This window comes from Heterodontus francisci, chromosome 13 (genome assembly GCF_036365525.1).
Source record: "Heterodontus francisci isolate sHetFra1 chromosome 13, sHetFra1.hap1, whole genome shotgun sequence".
NCBI classification, from domain to species: domain Eukaryota; kingdom Metazoa; phylum Chordata; class Chondrichthyes; order Heterodontiformes; family Heterodontidae; genus Heterodontus; species Heterodontus francisci.
Window position 1 is genome coordinate 21,205,613 of NC_090383.1, and position 24,281 is coordinate 21,229,893.

A 24,281-nucleotide genomic window follows, 5' to 3' on the forward strand; every position below is an offset into this window, starting at 1 on the left:
CCCTAGTATAGGTAGGTGGTAGGGAAATATAGGGACAGGTAGGAATATGGAATTAGTGTAGGATTAGTATAAATGGGTGGTTGATGGTCGGCACAGACTCGGTGGGCCTGTTTCAGTGCTGTATCTCTAAATAAAATAAATAAAAAGTTGGGATTATTCTCCTTAGAGCAGAGAAAGTTAAGGGGAGGTTTAATAGAGGTGTTTAAAATGATGAGAGTGACCTTCCACTGGCAGGAAAGTCAGTAACCAGAGGACACAGATTTAAGGTTATTGGAAAAATAATCAGAGGGGAGTGGTGAAGGTTTTTTTTTAACGCAGCAAACTGTTACGATCTGGAATGCATTGTCTGAAAGGATGGTGGATGCAGATTCAATAATGTCAAAAAGGAATTGGACAAATACTTGACAAAGGAAAATTTTGCGGGGTTACGGGAAAAGAGGATGAGAATGAGACTAATTGGACTTTCAAAGAGCCAGCACAGGCACAATGGGCTGAATGGCCTCTGTATGTTCAGTGTGATTCTAACTGGATTGTATAGATTAGAAAATCCAGCCCCTTATAACCAAAGAATGTATAATACACCGGAGATTTCACTTCAGCACAATATTGGTGGGTGGGAGTGAGGAAACATTTTTTCTGACAGTGCACACAGTTTATGAATTAAAAAGCTGAACATATCCTTAGATGACAGTGTCCTTAAAAAGATGGTTTTAACATACTCAATGTTCGCGAGCTTTAGGAGAGCTTTCGACAGCAACACTGGCCAGAGCTCCCCGTGACAGGTTGTAGATGGAAGCAGCAGGTTACCATTTTTGTCGAAGGGCATCGTGTCGTCCAGTGTGATCTTGCGCCAACACCCCTGGGAGGACAGAGGAAGACCAACAGTCAGCTGAAAAACTACTAAACAGACGAGACCAACAAACCCATGCAATTCGGCACAACATATTGCAGCACCCTCCTGCCGTGCACACAGACACACAGCTAATCAACACCAGGGATTACTTTAATGAATAGGACCAGGCACTGAGACTACAAATCTAATTGAGATATTCAACCTGACAGAACTACTCTGCATCGATATTTAGTGTAAAGAGGATTCATCATTTGACCACATTCATTTTGTTTTTAATTTCTGCCATTTAGTCAATCACATGCAGACACAGAGACAGGCAGTCCAATCTTCCACTACTGCCATGGTGTGCCAGCCATCACAATGCGAGAGAACAATCTGCGATTGACTCTCCCTCCTACTGTCTTTTAATTAAAAAAATTCTCGGACATGGGCATCGCTGGTAAAGCCAGCATTTCATGCCCGTCATGTTGCCCTGAGCAAATGGTGATGGGCCTTCTCCTTGAACCGCTGGTAGTGACTTGGTACAACTGATTGTCTTGCTAGGCCACTTCAGAGGGCATTTAAAAAGCAATCATACATATAAATAAAAGCAAAATACTGCAGCTGCTGGAAATCTGAAATAAAAACAAGAAATGCTGGAAATACTCAGCAGGTCTGGCAGCTTGTGGAGAGAGAAGCAGAGTTAACGTTTCAGGTCAATGAAGTAATCATGTTGGTTTGTGACTGGAGTCACATAAAGGCCAGACCAGGTAAGGCAGGTTTCCTTCCCTAAAAGACGAGTAAACCAATTGAATTTTTACAAAAATCCAACATCTTCATGGTTACTGTTAGAAAGCCAACTTTTCTTTTCAATTTCCAGATTTCTTTTAAACTGCAGTGAAATTCTCAAGCTGTCATGGTAAAATTTGAATGCATATTCTCTTATTCATTAGTCCAGATTGGACAGTTTTGCGGCATAAAGCAGCGTTCGATCAGGTCTGAAGACATTGTTCAGAAAGTATGCACATCCCCCAATGTTCTCTGGCTCCTTATCTAACCATTTTCCAACCTGCACATATAATCTGCAATATACAAAAGTCATCCTGGAACTGGAAGTAAGGATGCTGAGGAACACTCTCTCTTCAGGCTACACATTAGTATTTCTAATCAGAATTATCAGTCTTCTGACCTATTACTGCAATCAAATGCCAACTATAAAGTTCTACATAAAGAATAAGAACACTAGGAGCAGGAGTAGACCATTCAACCCCTTAAGTCTGCTCCACCATTCAGTGAGATCATAGCTCCATTTACGCACCTTTGCTCCATATCCCTTGATATCCTTACCAAACAAAACTCTATTGACTTCAGTCTTGAAAAGTACAATTGTCCCAGCATCCACAGCCTTTCAGGGAAGAGAATTCCAGATTTCTATTATCCTTTTTGTGCGAAAAAGTTGTTCCTGATTTCACCTGGAATGGCCTGGCTCTAATTTCAAGATTATACTCCCGTCATTCTTGATTCTCCCATCAAAGGAAATAGTTTCTCTCTATCTACCATATCTAATCTTTTTAACATATTAAACATCTGATCAATTCACTGCTCAATCTTCTATACTCAAGTGAATAACAATAATAATGTTATTATTACCTGGGTCTTAGATAAACAATGCTGCAAACAGAACAACCAGTTTGGCTGAACGAATTAAAATGAAAACGCTTTACACATTCATTCATTGGATGTGAGCATCATTGGCAAGGCCACCACATATTGCCCAGCCCTAACTGCCCTTGTGAAGGTGGTGGTCGGCCTCCTCCCTGAACTGCTGCAGTCCATGCGGTGAAGGTTAGGGAGTTCCAGGATATTGACAAGTGACAATGAAGTGACGGCCAAAGATGTCCAAGTCAAGATCGTACATGACTTAGAGGGGTTCTTGCAGGTGGTGTTGTTTCCATGCACTTGCTGCCCTAGTTCTTCTAGGGGGCAAGAGTCATCGATTTGGTCGGTACTCTCAAAGAAGCTTTCGCAAGTTGCTGCAGTGCATCTTGTAGATGGTACACACTGCCACACTGCACCAGTGGTGGAAGGTGTAAATGTTTAAGGTGGTGAACGGGGTGCCGATCAAGCAGGCTGCTTTATCCTGGATGGTGTCTAGCTTCTTGAGCATTGATGGAGTTGTACTCATCCAGGCAAGCGGACAGTATTCCATCACATTGCTAACTTGTCCGTGTAGGGGGTGGAGAGGCTTTGAGGAGTCAGGAGGTGAGTCACTTGCCACAAAATACTTGGCCTCTGACTTGCTCGTGTAGTCACAGTATATATGTGGCTAGTTCAGTTAAGTTTCTGATTAATGGTGACCTCCAGGATGTTGATGGTGGGGGATTTGGTGATGGTTTTGCCATTGAATGGCAAGGGGAGGTAGTCCCCTTGGCACTTGTGTGGTGCAAATGTTACTTAACATTTATTAGCCAAGCCTGGATGTTACACAGGTCTTGCTGCATGCAGGCATGGACTGCTTCATTATATGAGGAATTGCAAATGGAACTGAACACTGTGCAATTCATCTTGCCTTGTTCCTCTGGCTGCATTTAGCTGTCATGGTGACTTTTATCACTGATACCCAGAGACATTGCCATGAAGAGCACCATATAAGAATAAAATAGCCATTTAATAAGGATTCAGCTGAAAACTTTATATAATGACTGTGCAGGAGCATAAGCCGAATTAATAAGTCAAGTAGGAAACAGGATAGCCAAAGTAAGCTGGCTCATGCAGTTTCCTTAATCATGACTCATGCTGCTCTGTTTATTTGATTCTCAGTGAGGCTGATAGATGAGAAATGACACAGCCAAACTCCCAGTTGATTGGCAGTGTTTATTCTAAATGCCAAAGGAGCTTTAGCTTACAACAAACACCCAAAGCTGTGGATTGAATCTGGTTGCAAGCTGCAGGTTGACCTGGATTCCAAAATACAGCAACTGCTTAAGTATTTTCTGGTGAGATTCAGTCATTTATATAATTTTAGTTTCAATTATATTTAAAAATCTATTATATTATTGAAATCACATTACCTGTAAACTTTCTATAGATTTGCCCATATTAATTGTGTCCCGATCTATGTAACATTTCCCTGGTGTGAATATGTGGTCTTAAGCTCATCTAGGGGCCAACCAAGGTTGCAAACAGACTGAATTAATCTCAGACTGTTGCCAGAAAGTCCATTTCTGATGTAAGTTAAGAGTCAATCACAGCCCCAGAAAGGCCATTTCTGATGCAAGTTAAGAGTCAATCACGTTGGTGTGGAACGAGAGTCACACATAGGCCAGACTGGATAAGGATTGCATGTTTCCTAGCCTGAAAGACATTATTGCACCTGCTGGGTTCATAGCTGTACTATACTGGTCTGTGTGCTGCTAATATTAAATGAGGATAGTAGACTTTGGGTCAAATTAAAATAAGTTTATTTACAGGGGTCTTATCTCTAAGGCATCTACATTAACATGGAGAAACACGAGGTTCCTGTGTTGATGCTTAAGGTCTACATGCAGAATCTACCCAGCTTATGTACATTATACTACATTTCCCTCCAAGTCTCTGACTTCATTCATCAGGTCTGTAACGCTGTGCAGTTCTCGCGACTCTGCCATAGCGTTTTCCTCTTTCACTTCTTTGGGGTATTGGATCTTTCGGTTCCTCTTCCTCACTTTACTGCGGGTGAGTGGAACTACTGGATGACTCAGGTACTCTGCTTTTGCTGTCGTCTGGGTGATCTGTTGTTGGTTGTATCACCAGTTCATCAGCTCCCGCTGGTAGTTGATTCTCTTGATTTATAACCATATCTTCTGGATGGCATTATCTCTCTGCAAGATTGAGGTGAGCCATCAACTGTCCCCTTCGCATGAAGGAGGCCCACTTCCTCCGATTCCTCCACTTCGCATTGATCTCAAAGGAAGGACCTGTTAGGTGGTGTACATTCCTCTTAAGGTAAACACTGTTCTTTCTCCTGAATCCATTCACCATGCTCACCTTTTTGAAGGGGATCTCTCATTCCTCCTCAAATCCTCCTCAGAGGACCCCGGCTTCTTGGGGACGGAGGTGGTCCATGTTGCCCACTATTTTCCCCACTATTTTCAAATGTTGGTCGAGTAGCTTGCTCTACTTTAATGGGTTTTCCATCCAAAGGCTTCCCATTCATATCCCAGCTGCATCCCTCGCATCTCCTGGACTTCCAAAAGTAAAACACCCCTCAATTTATTTGTTTCACGATCTTTCATCAGAAGACCTTCTACTATTCTTCTATATTTGCCAAACAATGCTTTTTCATTTGTTTCAGTATTCAGACCACCAATGAAGAGTTTTCCAGGATGATCTGCTTCCACCCTGTGTAACAGCTGTGAGGCTAAACAAGCTTTCTTACAGAGTAGTGAACAGGCTTGGTTCTTTATAACCTATAGGGTTTCCGGAACGGTGTTATTTATGTGTGTTAAGGTTGTTTGTATTTCTCCTACAAACTTTAATTGAATCCTCCCAGCCCGTATAATTTTTTGTTGGCTTTCCTAAGCCTTTTCTTCCTCACCCATAGTGTTTTGTCAGATAGGACAGAAACTGTTCCTCCTGTATCTAACTTGAAGGTGGGTTTTTTTTTCCCACTAAGATTTCTGCTTCCCAGCAATCTTTGTTTTTCTCTTGCACTTCCCAAAGGAAGGAAGTTATGATTGTTTCTTTCTCTTTTATTTCATTTTTTTTTTGCTAGTCTGCAGCATTTGTTTCATGCTGCGACAGACCTGCTGAAAGTGCCCCCCTTATACCAGAAACATTCAGTTTCCTGGGCTGGGCAAATTTCCCACCAGTGCCGCTCCCGGCCACACCTACTACAATTCAGTGCTGCTGCCTGTAGATGTCTTTTCTGCTCTCAGGCTTTCTGGCGCCATTATTCATTGCTCCACAGACAAGAATCTTCGAGGTTGGAGTCCCCCCGAATTAACAGTCGCTTAAATTTTCCGGTCTCCGCCTGCCTGCTCAACAGAATGGCTTCTTGCAAAGCCAAATCCTCTTTCGACTGAAGCTGGTCTGACAGCGCTTTGTCTATGATCCCTATTACTATTCTGTCCCAAATCAGTTCTACTCACAAGTTCCCGTAGTTGCAATCCTCAGCTATTTTATATAGATCATAATTAAATTAATCGATTCTTTCACCAACTTTTTGTGTGTGTCTCTTGAATTTCACTCTTTCTACAATAATATTCTTTCTGATCTTAAAGTATCCCTCCAAGGTATTTATTACTTTGTAATACCAGGTTTCCTTTTCATCGATCCCCAGGGTGGTTGAAATGTTGGCCGCACTGTGTCCCATGGCGTAAAGTAAAACACTGACCTGTTCCCTGTCTGGTTGTGCCGCTAGACCTGACGCAGAACAGTAACTGTCGAATCTTTGAATCCATCTCGGCCACAACTCGGCCTGGTCGGGCCCCGCCGCTTGCTCAAAGCTCTCCAGTAAGGGTATTGACTTTTCCATGCTTCTATCCGATATTTTCGATATCTTCTGTCTTGACCCTACAAAAGTCATTTTTACCACTGCTAACATATACTATAATGGTCTGTGTGCTGTTACTATTAAATGAGGTTAAGTAGACTTTGGGTCAAAGCAACGGGGATCTTAGTTCTAAGGCATCTACATTAACACTGAGCAACACGAGGTTCAGACTCATGACATCACATCCTGTGATGATGATTACGGTCTATATAGCTAATCTACCCAGAAACATTATACCACAATGGCCACTTTTATTGATAAAGGCTTTTTATTTCCAGATTTTTAAAAACTGAATTCAAATTCTCAAACTGCCATGGTGGGATTTTAACTCTCATTCCCTGGCTACTAGTCCAATAGCATAACTACGACATTACAATAGCCCATATAGTACATTTGTGCACGTGTTATGTTTTACCTGTCACAAAATCCCTGTGACTGTAATTCTCCTATTGAAAATAATTGGGTTTGTGCATGCAGTTGCAATTCAAGCCATCGGGTGACAATCTAGAGTAAGATTTGGAAAGCCACATTGCTTTGCTGTTTTTGTCTTTTTTCCTCTGAAGGAAGTTCATTTCTAACTCCAATGCTCCAACCAACCATACTTTTTCAAATTGCTCCAACATTTCTATTTAACTATAACTAATAATAGCATTCCCTGAAGCAACTGTCCCCAGCCTCTAACCCCACTTCAAATGAGTGTCACACTGGTCTTGACTGGTCTTTTCCAACATCACGGGACATCAACTGCTGTGTTTTAGCAAGAATGAAGAACTTGTGCTTTATAAAACACCTTTCATGACCACTGGACATCTCAAAACACTTTACAGCCAATGAAGGGCGGCACAGTGGTGCAGTGGTTAGCCTCACAGCTCCAGCGACCTGGGTTCAGTTCTGGGTACTGCCTGTACGGAGTTTGCAAGTTCTTCCTGTGACGGCATGGGTTTCCACCGGGTGCTCTGGTTTCCTCCCACAGCCAAAGACTTGCAGGTTGATAGGTAAATTGGCCATTGTAAATTGCCCCTAGTGTAGGTAGGTGGTAGAAGAATGGTGGGGATGTAGTAGGGAATATGGGATTAATATAGGATTAGTATAAATGGGTGGTTGGGTGTTTGCACAGACTCAGTGGGCCGAATAGCCTGTTTCATTGCTGTATCTCAAAATAAATAAAATAAAAATGTACATTTGAATTGCAGTCACTGTTGTAATGTAGAAATGTGATATCTAAATTGCACACAGCAATGTGATAATGACCAGATAATCTGTTTTTGTGATGTTAGTTGAGGAATATAGGGGCAGGAGTAGGCCATTCAGCCCATCAAACCTGCCCCCCCATTCAATACAATGGCTGATCATCCACTTCAATGCTTTTATTTCCACACTATCCCCATATCCCTTTATGTCATTGGTATTTAGAAATTTGTCAATCTCTGCTTTAAACATACTCAATGACTGAGCTTCCACAGCCCTCTGGGGTAGATAATTCCAAAGATTCACAAACCACTGAGTAAAGAAATTTCTCCTCATCTCTGTCCTAAGTGGCTTCCCCCTTATTTTGAAATTGTGCCCCCTGGTTCATGACTCCCCAACCAGGGGTAACATCTTACCTGCATCTACCCTGTCTATCCCTTTAAGTATTTTGTAGGTTTCAATGAAATCACCTCTCATTCTTTGAAACTCTAGAGAATACAGGCCCAGTTTCCCCAATCTCTCTTCACAGGACAGTCCTGTTATCCCAGGAACAACTCTGGTGAACCTTCGTTGCACTCTCTCTATGGCAATAATATCCTTTCTAAGGTAAGGGGACCAAAACTGCACATAGTACTCCAGGTGAAGTCTAACCAAGGTTTTATATAATTGAAGCAAGACTTCACTACTCCTGTACTCAAATCCTCTTGCGATAAAGGCTAACATACCATTAGCCTTCTTAACTGCTTGCTGCACCTGCATGTTAGCTTTCAGTGATTTATTGACAAGGACATCCAGGTCCCTTTCTACATCTACACTTTCTAATCTCTTACCATTTAAGAAATACGTTGCACATCTATTCCTCCTACCAAAGTGGATAACCTCACATTTTTCCACATTATATTCCATCGGCCACATTCTTGCCCACTCACGAAGTCTGTCCAAATCCCCTTGAAGCTGCTTTACATCTTCCTCACAACACACGTTCCCACCTAGTTTTGTGTCAACCATGAACTTGGAAATACTACATTTGTTCCCCACATCTAAATCATTGATAAATATTGGGAACAGCTGGAGCCCAAGCACTAATCCCTGCGGTACCCCACTAGTCACAGCCTGACAACGCGAGAATGACCTGTTTATTCCTACTCTCTGTTTTCTGCCTGTTAACCAATCCTTAATCCATGCCAGTATATTACCTCCTATCCCATATGACTAAACATTTATAACTGAATAATACATGCAGTAATAACCACTCAACTTTTTGCAGAAAAGCTTTTTGTGAATAATTATTTTGTCAGAGCTGAATTGGAATCAACATTGATAGACTGAGATATAGGCATAAGTGAATTTAAGAGAATTGCTTTATTGGAGGAACGAAAGGGTGCTCTTTTTTATCAATTGTGTTTAATTTTGTCACTAGCTTTGGTGAGCAAATGACATTTTGTCCATGAGAGATTCTGTTGCTTCTGTATGTTAGAATTCAGGACCTAGTTTAACAGCCTGGTAAAATGAATAAATTTGTCTTGGCTACCTACCATTAATCTCTCTGTCCCTTCCTGTCCCACACTGCTTTTCTGTTTCACATTTCTCTTTTGAAGTACTATCTGCTCCATTCTATAAAATTCTTCTGATTTGTAGATCACTGCCCTTTTGGTGGATCCCTGTCTTCAGATATGTTACAAATAGGTGGAGAAGTTGCACAAATTGACCATCACAGGTTAAATTGTCTTGTGACAACAGCAGTGTGAAAAATGGTCTGTCTTCCTATTGCTGATTTTTCTACTGCCTCACCTCAATAATCACAGTAACAATCCTCTCCTTGAGTTTCATGGTTTATTGGATGAATGTGCACTCTTGACAGTGTGAATCCTTGGAGGTCAGCCAATAAGGTCGATCTACCACCCCGTGATATTGTGTAGACTAGCTCTATTCTATCAACAAAAGTAATTTGCATTGGTATTGCATACTGTTTTGCTTGCTAGCCAGCTAATATGTTGTGCTGCTCTCCATTGATATTTGTATGCTTAGCTACTTTATTTATAGGGAGAAATGAGACTGTATTTTGATGGCATTAGATTGGCTATACACTTTATATACAATTAATTAATTGTTCCATGTCCATGGCTGAGTCAATCATTTTGTCAAATGTCAGTGGTATAACATGTTGGTGCCTCTCCCTAACAGGGCTTCAGTTCAAGGTCTCATCTGAAAGGCAGCACTCCAACAGTGCAGCAGTCCCTTAGTACTGCACTGGAGTAATTTTGTGTTCATGTCTTTGGAGTGGGACTTGACTGTACAACCTTCCAAGAGGCGAGACTGCCACCAACTGAGTCACAGCTGATACAAATTATATTTTAATTATATAATCAATGTTATAACATCCATACAAATGCCTAATAAAGAATACACATTGGCCTGCATTTTGCAGCCTCAATAGTAGCGAACGCTGAGACATTCATTGCTACTAAGAGTCGAAACAGCACCACAACTTTCGTCATGCAGACTTGCACTGAAAACCGGACGTTGCGGTGTGTCTCAATGGCCTCCAGGGGAGCCTCCAATGCTGGTCCTGACAGGCCGTTTTGTAAAGTGGCAGGGACTCGTATTGTCATCATTGCCCACAACTCGCGCTGGGTTTAATATTGATGTATTTAGAGCTGGTATCAGCAGGCACAGAGTCTGCTCAGAAGTGCATTCAGATCTGTTAATACCATTAAATTACATGCAAGGTATGTACCACTTCTGTTTAACATTCAGAGGCAACTTTTAAACAATTTTGCTTTCATTTGCACCAACAGTAAATTACTGTAAACACCGAAGTCTCAAACACTGAGCTCTAAACTTGAATCGTCGCGCATTCCCGGTATTCAGAGGTTTATTTTAGAGTCGCATGAACAGCTTTAGAAAACAGTAAAGAGCTGAATGCAGCTACTGACTCACGGCGCTCTGCTGACACTGGCTGGAAGGTGCCCTGGTGTCTGTTATCTGCTGAACTGCAAATCCCCACCACCCCTGCCCGCCACCCCAGTGTCTCTCTGAGCTGAAGAGAGAATAATCAGTGTCTAGCTCTTTGAGAAATGGGTGCAGATTGGAGCATAGCAGTAACATATTCACAGTCACTCAAAGGTGATATTGTACATTATTAAATGAACAAGACTTTGATGAAATGTTCATGTAGAATGTAGAAATTATATTTAATCAGAAAATGGGTGTTAGAAATATGTAATCTCTGTTGGCTCATAACAAAAGGTACTGAGATAAGCTTATTTTTGCAACTGTTCAATCATGTTGGTTTTAAGGGTGAATTCTGATCATGATGGCAAAGTTGTTTGTATCAATATGAACTTCACAACCACAGGCAAATAAAACATTGATACCCAGCATATAGTTATACTTAAGTTGAGATCAGATAAAAATGGAATAGTTCTGAAAAAATAGTGTACTTTCAAGCATGCATGAGTATTTCAACCTCAAAGGTTGGTATTCAGGTGTTAAAGTCATCTTAACTAATGTGGAAATTATATTCATCCTCAGGCAGCAGAGTTGATTCCTCAGGAAACCATTTTACATTTTCAGTCAGGAAAAATATATTAATCGTTAGTGTTGCACTGGAGATATAACTATTGTCAGGCAAACCCCCAACCTGCCAAGACTGAGGCACCCATGATTTCGCCACATGAACATTAAAACTTAAAATTGCAAGCCCCTGGTTGGAAGGACGTTTGCATAGTACCAGACGGTGTTGAGACAAAGGAACCAGACCCCGTCCCAATACACAGAAAAGACTTGGTCAAACCAGTCGGTCACGTGACCACCTGCTGGCCAACTAGGGGAGTTTTAAACTAGAAAAACAAAATTTGAACTCAGAAGGCCATGTGCTCCTGGAACTGAAGCAAGACTTATGTCCTCTCCTGTCTGCCCTCATCTTGCTGTCACCAGCTTCGGAAACCACTGAAGACACGTAAACTCAAAGAGAGAAAAGTCTCCTACGTGAACAAGGTTTGAGAAGAATATTGGGCCCAATGAAATGCAAGACCATATCTTCAATCAAGGACTATAGCGAGCTCGAAGCACAGTAACAAAACATTGCCTCAAACTGTTCCACTTTGTCTTTTCTTCTCTTTTCTGCCCCATCTGCATGTGTATATTGCGTGTGCCTGCTAGCATGGACTTATCATATAGCTGTAGGCGCAAACTGTATTAGAGTTTAAGTAAGTTTAATAAATTTCACTTTTTCTTCTTTAAACCTGAGAAAACCTGGTGTGTTGGTTTCTTTGCCTTATAATTGGAAAACTGTGAACGGGGATTTACAAAGGGGGAGCTCAAAGCACAGTGTGTTTAAAAATAAAATCCTGTTACAATAAGACCAGGTGAAGACCGCAAAAGAACCCTAGACAAATTTCTCACCTGGTCGTAACACTATGGAAACTCCTTGCTTAGCTTAACAAATAACCACGAAGGATACAAAGAGCTACATATACTACATGCAGGGGTTGCATTATGTTAGTCTGAATGGTCACTTGATTCGCTTTATTTGAGAACAAGAGACATTCAGTTTGGACGATGAAGTCTCAGGCAAATTCCAAATTGAAGGATTACAAAGTTTGTTGAAAAGTATTAAACAGTATTCAAAAGTGTTTAAAAAGTTTGTAAAAGTTTTAAAAATCATGATAAAACACTCACCTGCCTTTCAGCTGAAGACTAACCTTAATGGGTGTCTCTTCAGCTCATGATGTCACCATGGGCATGGTCTCACCAGAAATACGCCTTGCTGCAAGGTCTTACATAGTTAAGTACACATTTCCCAGTGCAGTCAGCACAAATGCCACCACTTCACCGCTGACCACAAAATCAGGACCAATATATCCACCACTTTCCGACCCACTCTCACCACTAGCAAAGCTCTGCGCTGAGGGCAGAGTACTGCAAGCTACCCCATAAATAGAAACCCAGTGATATTGACAATAACAGTTCCTAGTTAAACTAATATTGGTTCGATGCTCTAGCACAAGGAACTCTCACTAAACCATTGAGGCTGTTTTAAAAAAAGTAGGAAATTAGGGGCAATCTGTGAGGTGTTTAAAATTATGAAGAGACGAGATGGGCAGAGTAGATAGAAACAAACTTTTTCTAGTGATCGAGGGACCTAGAAGAGGGAACATAACTATGATTAAATGTAAGAGATTCAGGAGAGAAAGCAGGAGAAACTGTTTTACACAAAGGGTTCTGAGTCTATGGAATAGACTCAGAGTTAGTGACTGAAGCATAGACCATGCCAACATTTAAGAATAGGTTAGAAAGGTGGGAAATAGGTGAGAGAAGTGATATGGGAACAGGGATAAATATTAATACAGATTGGTTAGGCCAAATGGCCTGTTAACGTATTGTAGTTACTGTGTAATATTAAACAGTACATACGTAATATGAATGGAAGAAAGTCTGCAAGAGGTGCATACATACTTCTTGATTGTTAATTTTACTTCAACTGAGTTTTCAGCAACATCATACGATGTGCTATTCCCAGTGCCTCTGTTGATTCTCTGAGCACTGCACTTCGAAATGGTGTACCCCAGTCAGACAATAAGATGGGAGTCTACATACATTAGAAAATCATTAAGCAGTGTGCCTGTGATTTCCCAACAAGCATTTGTGCCCTTAAGATTCCTTGTAGCCAGCAGAACTTGGAAAATGTAGACTGATGTGTAATCATTTTAGTACTTCCTGGTTTGTAAGAGAACATTGCAGATAATACAAATGACTTTCAACAAATCAATTCTCCCTGACACACTTCCGAAGAAGGGTCACTGACCCGAAACGTTAACTCTGCTTCTCTTTCCACAGATGCTGCCAGACCTGCTGAGTGATTCCAGCATTTCTTGTTTTTGTCTCCCTGACACACTGCCAGGGCCTATTCAGTAATTAACTCAAACTGTCCCTCTACATCCTTTGGCAAAATCATATCCCTAAGTTGTTGCTTGGCCACCTCATGCTGCACCTCTCCTGCCCAGAGAAGCTTTCCTTTCACTGTGGCACATGTGGCATATATTCATAAATTTCACCTGATCACATGGGCCTATCCTGACCCTATAATAACATTGCAACCTAGCAGGAAAAGGGTTGATAAACTCTCTTTTAATCAGTAATCCTGATTCATTTCACCCCCTCCTCCCTTCTCCTTAGCATCCAAATGTTATATTAACTAACCCAATGTGCCTGGCGCTTATAAATCTGCCATTTTGAAAGAGAAAATGAAGAAAGAACTTGCATTTTTTATAGTGCTTGTCACAGCGTCAGGATGTCCCAAAGCACTTTGCAGTTAATGAAGTACTTTTAAAATGTACTAATTGTCATAATATAGGAAACGCAGCAGCCAATTTGCACACAGCAATATCCCACAACCGCAATGAGATGACCAGATAATCTTTTGTAGTGCTGTTTATTGAGATATTAATATTGGCCAGGACAACGGGTAGAACTCCCCGGCTCTTTCTTGAAATAGTGCCAGGGGATCTGTTACATCCACCCGAGAGAGAAGATGGGGCCTCAGTTTAATGTCTCCTCCTTCAACACTGCACTGAAACATTAGCCAATAATTTTATGCTCCGTTCTCTGGAGAGGGACTTGAACCCATATTCTTTGACTCAGTTGAGAGCACTGTCATGAGCCACGGCTGGCGCATAAAAAATACAAGGGCTTGATCTGTGCAAGTTCTGTAGATCAACCCTGGTATACTGTCAGCCAGCTCTGTCTTCATGACAAAGGATGTGCTACATCTCTCCAATGGGGCAGTGAAATGCCTTTTATTAGCATAGACAGTCAGATGTGGACCCTTGTTTGCCAAGTCACCTTTGACCTTGAAGGTTATAAATATGAGGCTGGTTTTTAATCCCCCAATGGGGCCGGACGCGGAAGCAGGCGGACACCAAAAATAATGCCGCCAGCCAGTGTGCCAAGTCCCTATCCCGCTTCAAGCCATTTTCCCAGAGGCAGGATTGGGGGGTGGGGCAGGGCTACCCACCTGCATGCGGTGGGTAGCGAATTAAACTAATTAACTGCAGCTTAAGGCCAAGTGAAGAAAAACAACTGGGATTTTCAGGTCAGCCTCCAGGAGGGAGCAGGGGATATTTTAACTGCCTGCAGGTAGCCTCCCACTGGTAGATCAGGGGAATCAGTGCTCCAGGCAAATCCTCTCTGCCTCCTTAGGTGCAGCAGCAGCACAGGCTGCCCTTTGGTGGGATTCCTCCACCATAGTGGTGACCCAGCTGCAAAGGCCATTTTTATTTAAAAGTTGAAAATGTTGGAGAGAAGGCACCTCCATTTTAGATAGATATCTGGCCTTCCAGTGTCAGGAACATGCCCTCTGTCCTTAATCGGACAACGAGCCAATCCTCTGGCCATTAATTGGCCACTCCGGGGAAAATCACATTGTGTGACTGTTTCCCACATGGTGCGGGCTTCTGACCTCTATTTGAGCTTGACAGCGGGGTTCAGAGGCCTGCAGGGAAAATTCTGCTCATGAATTCTGATGTTCTGCCCTTAACTGACTTGTGGCAGTTTTGATTTGGCCACTTTACTTGGAAAATTCATCAACGCAGCAATTAGTCTTCACAGTCAGTAACTTCCCCTGGCTGGAATGCACTCTTTCTCTTGGCAAAGAACTTCTTAGCATTTGTGCTGTGACGTGGGCAGGTAGGAGCTGTGAGGTTTAGTGAACAAAAACCAAATCACTTCAGCTTGCCAAAGATACTGCCATATATTAGATACATCCTTCCCAAATCTACTACTGACTTTTCGTACTTGTAGTATCAGTTTAGATATGGCTGTTAAATCTATAGATTTCATGGCAAGCATTCTCACAGTTATTGAGATTTGCCATGAATCTGGAAGGACTGACAAGCTTTTGAATTTTGCCTACCCTAGGGCTTACAAACATGTGCAGTGAGCCTTCAAATCATTGTTTTCTGGGAAGGATTAGGCCATTCCTGCTTTGGTTAAAAATGCCTATTTGGGCAATCCCTTCTATGTCCTATTTCCCCTTGGCAAAGTAGGAACCACTGATGCAGTACCTCTTCCAAATAAGGGATGTGGGAAATGAGCATTGTGTCACTCCCCCTGCCCTTTCTTTATGTGCTGACTGGCTCAATCAGCCAATCAGTTGGAAACTGTGGTCTGATTTGTTTTTTAAATTCATTTACGGGATGTGGGCTTCGCTGGCAAGGCCAACATTCATTGCCCACCCCTAATTGCCCTCGAGACAATGGTAAGCTGAATACAGCTGAGTGGCCATTTCAGAGGGCAATTAAAAGTCTTGAGTCACATATAAGCCCAGACCAGTTAAGCAGATTTCCTTCCCTAAAGGACATTAGTGAACCAGATGGTGGTGTGGTGGTAATGTTACTAGACTAGTAATCTGGGGGCACAGGTTCAAACCCCACCATGGCAGCTGCTGGAATTTAAATTCAATCTTTTAATTTAAAAAAACCGGAATTGGAAGCTAGTCTCAGCATTGGCGTCATGAAACAAAACCATCAATTGCCGTAATAACCCATCTGGTTCACTAGTGCCCGTCAGGGAAAGAAACCTGCCGTCCTTACCTGGTCTGACCTACATGTGACTGCAGACCCACAGCAATGTGTTTGACTCTCACCTGCCCTCTGAAATGGCCTAGCAAGCCACTGAGTTGTCAGGATCAATTAAGGATGGGCAACAAATGTGCATATCCGATGAAAGAATAACAAAAAGTTCTCTGTCTTGTTTGTATTCCAATTCCCTTTCAGCTACTGTTAACAGACAGATGGGAGATGATAGGGATGGCTTCTCTTTTCACCTCTCAACTGACTGAAGACACTGTGTTTTTAAAAAATGTTTTAACCCCTGAGTATTCTAATGGTCAACAAACAGTCAAATGACAGGTTTTCTTGTAAGTTTAAAAGAAAGATAAATGTTTATGAGACAACACCCAAGAATACACATATCATCCACTCTCATATGTGTACATATATATATATATATATGTACACATATGAGAGTGGATGATATGTGTATTCTTGGGTGTTGTCTCATAAACATTTATCTTTCTTTTAAACTTATATATATATATACACACACACACACAAAAAGATAGAGATTAAAAGATAACATGAATTTAGGTCTGATGGTTTTGAAAAGAGTACGCTGTAAACCTTGCTTCTTCCCAGGATGAAGACTTGGCACAGTACAGACCTGTTTTTCCCTTTCCATGGTGCGCTGAAGAAAAAACCTGGAAGGTTCAGGAGGATGGATGCAGTGTTGCAGACTTACTTGCTTATCTCTCAGTCACAGTTCAATGGTGAAGGCCCTGGCAATATTTCTCCAGCATGGAGTTCAAAGACTCTTCCAGTTTCTCTCTGCCTATTTGTAGTTTAAAGATGGTGCTCTTAGGCAGAGTCCTTCCTCTTCATTGGAACAGATTAAATAAATCTCCTTCTTTGGCTTTGGTTGCACAGCATATACCTTTATTAAGCTCCTTATCACTCCAAGCAGGAGGGCCGCCCGCGCATCAACACGAACAGAATTTCTTATCCACAGCTATTACGTAAGTTTCTAAATTCACTTGAAAAAGCCCTTTAAAACACTCCTGCAGGGGATGCAGAGATGAAGTGGGCCCACATCAGAGACACCATCCATGACTCAGCAATGACTACCTTTGGCAAATGTGAGAAGCAGAATATAGAATGGTTTCAATCTCACTTTGAAGAGCTGGAACCTGTCATAGCCACTAAGCACACTGCACTGTTGAACTACAAGAAAGCCCCCAGCGAGCTAACATCCGTAGCACTGAAAGTAGCCAGAAGCGCTGCACAAAGAACAACCAGGCACTGTGCAAATGACTACTGGCAACATATATGCAGTCATATCCAGCTGGCCTCCGACACTGGAAACATCAGAGGAATGTATGATGGCATCGAGAGAGCTTTTGGGCCAACCATCAAGAAGATCGCCGCCCAAGTCTAAATCAGGGGAAACGATCACTGACTAACGCAAGCAAATGGACCGTTGGACGCAGCACTACCTAGAACTGTACTCCAGGGAAAATGTTGTCACTGATACCGCCCTCAATGCAGCAAAGTCTCTGCCAGTCATGGATGAGCTGGACGAACAGCCAACAAAATCGGAACTCAGTGACGCCATCGATTCTCTAGCCAGTTGAAAAGCCCCTGGAAAGGACAGCATTACCCCTGAAATATTCAAGAGTGCCAAGCCTGCTATACTCCCAGCTTTGCCTGTGCTGAGATGAGGGAGCAGTACCACAGGACATGCGTGATGCCAATATCATCACCCTCTATAAGAACAAGGGTGACCACGGTGACTTTTTTTTTTATTCATGAAGGTGGTGGTGAGCTGCCTTCTTGAACTGCTGCAGTCCATGTGAGGTAGGTACACCCACAGTGCTGTTAGGAAGGGAGTTCCAGGATTTTGACCCAGCGACAGAACGGCGATATAGTTCCAAATCAGGATGGTGTGTGACTTGGACGGGAACTTGCAGGTGGTGATGTTCCCATGCATCTGCTTCTCTTGTCCTTCGAGGTGGTAGAGGACGCGGGTTTGGAAGGTGCTGCCTAAGGAGCCTTGGTGCGTTGCTGCAGTGCATCTTGTAGATGGTACACACTGCTGCCACTGTGCGTCGGTGGTGGAGCGAGTGAATGTTTGTAGATGGTGTGCCAATTAAGTGCGCTGCTTTGTTCTGGATGGTGTCGAGCTTCTTGAGTGTTGTTGGAGCTCACTCATCCAGGCAAGTGGAGAGTATTCCATCACACTCCTGACTTGTGCCTTGTAGACAGTGGACAGGCATTGGGGAGTCGGGAGGTGAGTTACTCACCACAGGATTCCTAGCCTCTGATCTGCTCTTGCAGCCACGGTATTTATATGGCTACTCCAGTTCAGTTTCTGGTCAATGGTAGCCCCTAGGATGTTGATAGTGGGGGATTCAGCGATCGTAATGCCATTGAATGTAAAGGGGAGATGGTTAGATTCCCTCTTGTTGGAGATGGTCATTGCCTGGCACTTGTGTGGCGCAAATGTTACTTGCCACTCATCAGCCCAAGCCTGGATACTGTCCTGGTCTTGCTGCATTTCTACATGGACTGCTTCAGTATTTGAGGAGTCGCGAATGGTGCTGAACATTGTGTAATCATCAGCGAACATCCCTTCTGACCTTATGATTGAAGGAAGGTCATTGATGAAGCAGCTGAAAATGGTTGGGCCGAGGACACTACCCTGAGGAACTCCTGGAGCTCAGATGATTGACCTCCAACAACCACAGCCATCTTCCTTTGCGCCAGGTATGACTACAACCATAAGAGTGTTTTCCCCTGATTCCCATTGACTCTAGTTTTGCTAGGGCTCCTTGATGCCATACTCGATCAAATGCTGCCTTGATGTCAAGGGCAGTCACTCTCACTTCACCTCTTTTGTCCATGTTTGAACCTATACTGTAATGAGGTCTGGAGCTGAGTGGCCCTGGCGGAACCCAAACTGAGCATCACTGTGCGGGTTATTGATAAGAAAGTGCTGCTTGATGACACCTTCCATCACTTTACGGATGATTGAGAGTAGACTGATGGGGTGGTAATTTGCCGGGTTGGACTTGTCCTGCTTTTTGTGTACAGGACATACCTGGGCAATTTTTCACATTGCCGGGTAGTTTCCAGTGTTGTAGCTGTACTGAAACAGCTTCACTAGGGGTGCAGCAAGTTCTGGAGCACAGGTCTTCAGCACGATTGCCGGAAAATTGTCAGGACCCATAGCCTTTGCAGTATCCAGTGCCTTCAGTCATTTCTTGATATCACGCGGAGTGAATCGAATTGGTTGAAGTCTGGCATCTATGATGCTGGATCATCAACTCGGCCTTCTGGCTGAAGATTGTTGCAAATGCTTCAGCCTTATCTTTTGCACTGATGTGCTGGGCTCCCCCATCATTGAGGATAGGGATATTTGTGAAGCCACCTCCTCCAGTTAGTTGTTTAATTGTCCACCACCATTCACGACTGGATGTGGCAGGACTGCAGAGCTTAGATCTGATCCATTGGTTATGGGATTGCTTAGCTCTGTCTATTGTATGCTGCTTATGCAGTTTGGCATGCAGGTAGTCCCGGGTTGTCGTTTCACCAGGTTGACATCTCATTTTGAGGTATGCCTGGTGCTGCTCCTGGCATGCCCTCCTGCACTCTTCATTGAACCAGGGTTGGTGGTAATGGTAGAGTGAGGGATATGCCGGGCCATGAGGTTACAGATTGCGGTTGAGTACAATTCTGCTGCTGCTGAGGCACACAGCACCTCATGGATGCCCAGTTTTGCATTGCTAGATCTGTTTGAAATCTATCCCATTTAGCACAGTGATAGTGCCACACAACACGATGGACAGTATCCTCAATGTGAAGATGGGACTTTGTTTCCACAAGGGTTGTGCGGTGGTCACTCCGACCAATACAGTCATGGACAGAAGCATCTGCGGCAGGCAGATTGGTGAGGACAAGGTCAAGTATGTTTTTCCCTCGTGTTGGTTCCCCCACCACCTGCCGCAGACCCAGTCTAGCAGCTATGTCCTTTAGTACTCGGCCAGCTTGGTCACTAGTGGTGCTACTGAGCCACTCTTGGTGATGGACATTGAAGTCCCACACCCAGAGTACATTTTGTGCCCTTGTCACCCTCAGTGTTTCCTCCAAGTGGTGTTCAACATGGAGGAGTACTGACTCATCAGCTGAGGGAGGGCGGTAGGTGGTAATCTGTAGGAGGTTACCTTGCCCATGTTTGACTTGATGCCATGAGACTTCATGGGGTCCGGAGTCGATGTTGAGGACTCCCAGGGCAACTCCCGCACTACTGTAGACCACTGTCCCGCCACCTCTGCTGGGTCTGTCCTGCTCTGGGATAGTGATTGCAGTGTCTGGGACATTGTCTTAAGGTATGATTCCGTGAGTATGACTATGTCAGGCTGTTGCTTGACTAGTCTGTGGGACAGCTCTCCCAACTTTGGCACAAGCTCCCAGATGTTAGTAAGGAGGACTTTGCAGGGTCGACAGACTGAGTTTTCCGTTGTTGTTTCTGGTGCCTAGGTCGATGCCGGGTGGTCCGTCCGATTTAATTCCTTTTTATTGACTTCGTAGTGGTTAGGTACAACTGAATGGCTTGCTTGGCCATTTCAGAGGGCATGTAAGAGTTAACTACATTGCTGTGGGTCTGGAGTCACATTTAGGCCAGATCAGGTAAGGACCGCAGATTTCGTTCCCTAAAAGACATTAGTGAACCAGATGGGTTTTTACAACAATCGACAATGGTTTCATGGCCATCATTAGACTAGCTTTTAATTCCAGGTTTATTAATTAAATTCAAATTCCACCTTCTGCTGTGGTGGGATTCGAACCCATGTCTCCAGATCAATACCCTGGGTCTCTGGGTTACTAGTCCAGTGATAATACCACTACGCCACCGCCTCCCCTGCAACAACTACCGTGGAACCTCCCTGCTCAGCATAGTGCGGAAAGTCTTTGCTCGAGTCATTTTAAACAGACTCCTGAAGCTGGCTGAGCATGTTTACCCTGAGGCACAGTGTGGCTTTCAAGCAGAGAGATCCACCATTGACATGCTGTTCTCCCTTCACCAGCTACAGGAGAATTGCCGCGAACAACAGATGCCCCTCTACGTTGCTTTCATAGATCTCACCAAAGCCTTTGACCTCGTCAGCAGACGTGGTCTCTTCAGACTACTAGAAAAGATCGGATGTCCAAAGCTACTAAGTATCATCACCTCATTCCATGACAATATGAAAAGGCACAATTAAGCACACCAGTGCCTCATCAGACCCCTTTCCTATCCTGAGTGGCGTGAAACAGGGCTGTGTTCTCACACCTACACTGTTTGGGATCTTCTTCTCACTGCTGCTCTTGCATGCGTTCAAGTCTTCAGAAGAAGGAATTTTCCTCCACACAAGATCAGATGGCAGTTTGTTCAACCTTGCCCGTCTTAGAGCGAAGACCAAAGTACGGAAAGTCCTCATCAGGGAATTCCTCTTTGTTGACCGTGCTGCATTAACATTCCACACTGAAGAGTGTCTGCAGAGACTCATCGACAGGATTGTGGCTGCCTGCAACAAATTTGGCCTAACCATCAGCCTCAAGAAAACGAACGTCATGGGACAGGACATCAGAAATGCTCCATCCATCAATATTGACAACCACGCTCTGGAAGTGGCTCAAGAGTTCTCCTGCCTCGGCTCAACCATTACCAGTAACCTGTCTCTCGATGCAGAAATCAACAAGCGCATGGGAAAGGCGTCCGCTGCTATGTCCAGACTGGCCAAGAGGGCGTGGGAAAATGGTGCACTGACACGGAACACAAAAGTCTGAGTGTTTCAAGCCTGTATCCTCAGTACCTTGCTCTACGGCAACGAGGCCTGGACAACGTATGTCAGCCAAGAGCGACATCTCAATTCATTCCATTTTCGCTGCCTCTGGAGAATCCTTGGCTTCAGGTGGCAGGACCGTATCTCTAATGCAGAAGTCCTCGAGGCGGCCAACATCCCCAGCTTATACACACTACTGAGTCAGCGGCACTTGAGATGGCTTGGCCATGTGAGCCACATGGATGATGGCAGGATCCCCAAGGACGCATTGTACAGCGAGATCGTCACTGGTATCAGACCCACCAGCCGTCCATGTCTCCGCTTTAAAGACGTCTGCAAATGCTACATGAAGTCCTGTGACATTGATCACAAGTCGTGGGAGTCAGTTGCCAGTGATCGTCAGAGCTGGCGGACAGCCATAAAGGCGGGGCTAAAGAGTGGTGATTCGAAGAGACTTAGCAGTTGGCAGGAAAAAAGACAGACGTGCAAGGAGAGAGCCAACTGTGTAACAGCCCCGACAACCAATTTTATCTGCAGCACCCGTGGAAGAGTCTGTCACTCTGGAATTGGCCTTTATAGCCACTCCAGGCGCTGCTCCACAAACCGCTGACCACATCTAGGCGCTTACCCATTGTCTCTCGAGACAAGGAGGCCAAAGACTAGACTAGACTATCAGAAACATAGTTTCTGTCATGTGAACAGAATTTCTCTCTCATTGTTCTCCTAAATGGTGTCTGTTGGTGAGTCCATTGTTAGGCAATGGGGTCTGGGTATCACGCATCTTCATTCAATCTCAGTAAAGTGGAGTTTTTTCACACCCGTTCTTTTGAGTGAGAATTTGGAGTCACTAAGTCTGCAATGCCATTGTTAACCCAATTTGTTGGAGAGAGGTAGGGTTAACACGGAATGGGTCATTTACATTTTAATGCCTTCTCCAAGGTTTGTGCAGACATGAAGATTGGCTCAAGGTTCTTGCAGTTTCCATGTGTATTAGCAGTACGGGAAGGTCAGCTGACCTCTTGACTCCATGTTGTTTGCAGGTAAAGTGTCCAATTTGGGTTTGTTTCAGAAGTCCATTATATAGTTCATGAATTCTCCTTGCGTGAGTGTGACACCACTCAGCACAATTCCTATTCCCTCCCTGCTGCGTCAACCACCAGAAAGTGTTCTGAGATTAAATGGTAAACCTTACAATAGCTTGCATTTATATTTAATGCAATAAATTGTACCAAGGCACCTGACAGGAGCGCCGTACAGCAAAATTTGGCACCGAGCCACTAAAGGCGATATTAGGGCAGATGACCAAAAGCTTGCTCAAAGAGGTAGGACTTAAGGAGCATCTTTAAAGGAGGAAAGAGTGGTAGAGAGTCGTAGCAATAAAGGGAGGGAATTCCAGATCTTAGGGTCTAGGCAGCTGAAGGTATGGCCACCAACGATGCAGCTACTGAAATCGGGGATGCTGAAGAGGCCAAAATTAGAGGAGTGCGGATATCTGAGAGTTGTGAGGCTGGAAGAGATTACAGAAATAGGGAGGGGGCGAGGTTGTGGATAAATTTGAAAACAAGGATGAGAATTTTAAAATCAAGGCGTTGCTTAACTGGGAGCCAATGTAGGTCAGCAAACACAGGGTGACGGGAGAACAAGACTTGGTGCGAGTAAGGACGTGGGCAGCAGAGTTTTGGATGACCTCAGATTAACAGAGGGTAGAATGTGGGAAACCAGCCAGCAGTGTATTTGCATTGTCAAGTCTAGAGCTTTCAGATGAAGCTTTCAGCAGTAGATGAGTTGAGGCAGGGGCAAAGTCTGGCAATGGTACAGAAATGGTGTAGATCTTTAAAATGCCACGTGCAAGTGCAGAAAATAATCAAAAAGGCTAATGGAATGCTAGCCTTTATATCTAGAGGATTGGAGTATAAAGACACAGAGGTTATGCTGCAGCTGTACAAAACCCTGGTTCGACCCCACTTGGAGTACTGTGAGCAGTTCTGGGCACCACACCTTAGGAAGGATATATTGGCCTTGGAGGGAGTGCAACGTTGGTTTCCGAGAATGATACCTGAACTACAGGGGTTAAATTATGAGGAGTGATTACACAAATTAGGCCTGTTTTTGCTAGAATTTAGAAGGTTAAGGGGTGATCTGATTGAAGTCTTCAATATATTAGCAGGAAAAGACAGGCTAGATAAAGATAAACTATTTCCACTGGTTGGAGATTCTAAAACTAGGGGGCATAGTCTAAAAATTAGGAGCAGACCGTTCAGGAGAGATGTTAGGAAGCACTTCTTCACGCAAAGGGTGGTAGAGGTTTGGAACTCTCTCCCACAAACAGCAGTTGAAGCTAGAAAAGT

The 24,281-nt window shown here is 43.6% G+C and overlaps 1 protein-coding gene across 1 annotated transcript in view; it reads right to left on the bottom strand.

Annotated features, from left to right (window-relative positions):
- adgb (androglobin) overlaps nt 1–24,281 on the bottom strand; it is a 400,763-nt gene that overhangs the window by 310,061 nt on the left and 66,421 nt on the right. Inside the window, exon 6 of the mRNA XM_068044513.1 lies at nt 720–859. Coding sequence (XP_067900614.1) covers nt 720–859 — 140 coding nt within the window. The remainder of the gene's footprint in view (nt 1–719; nt 860–24,281) is intronic.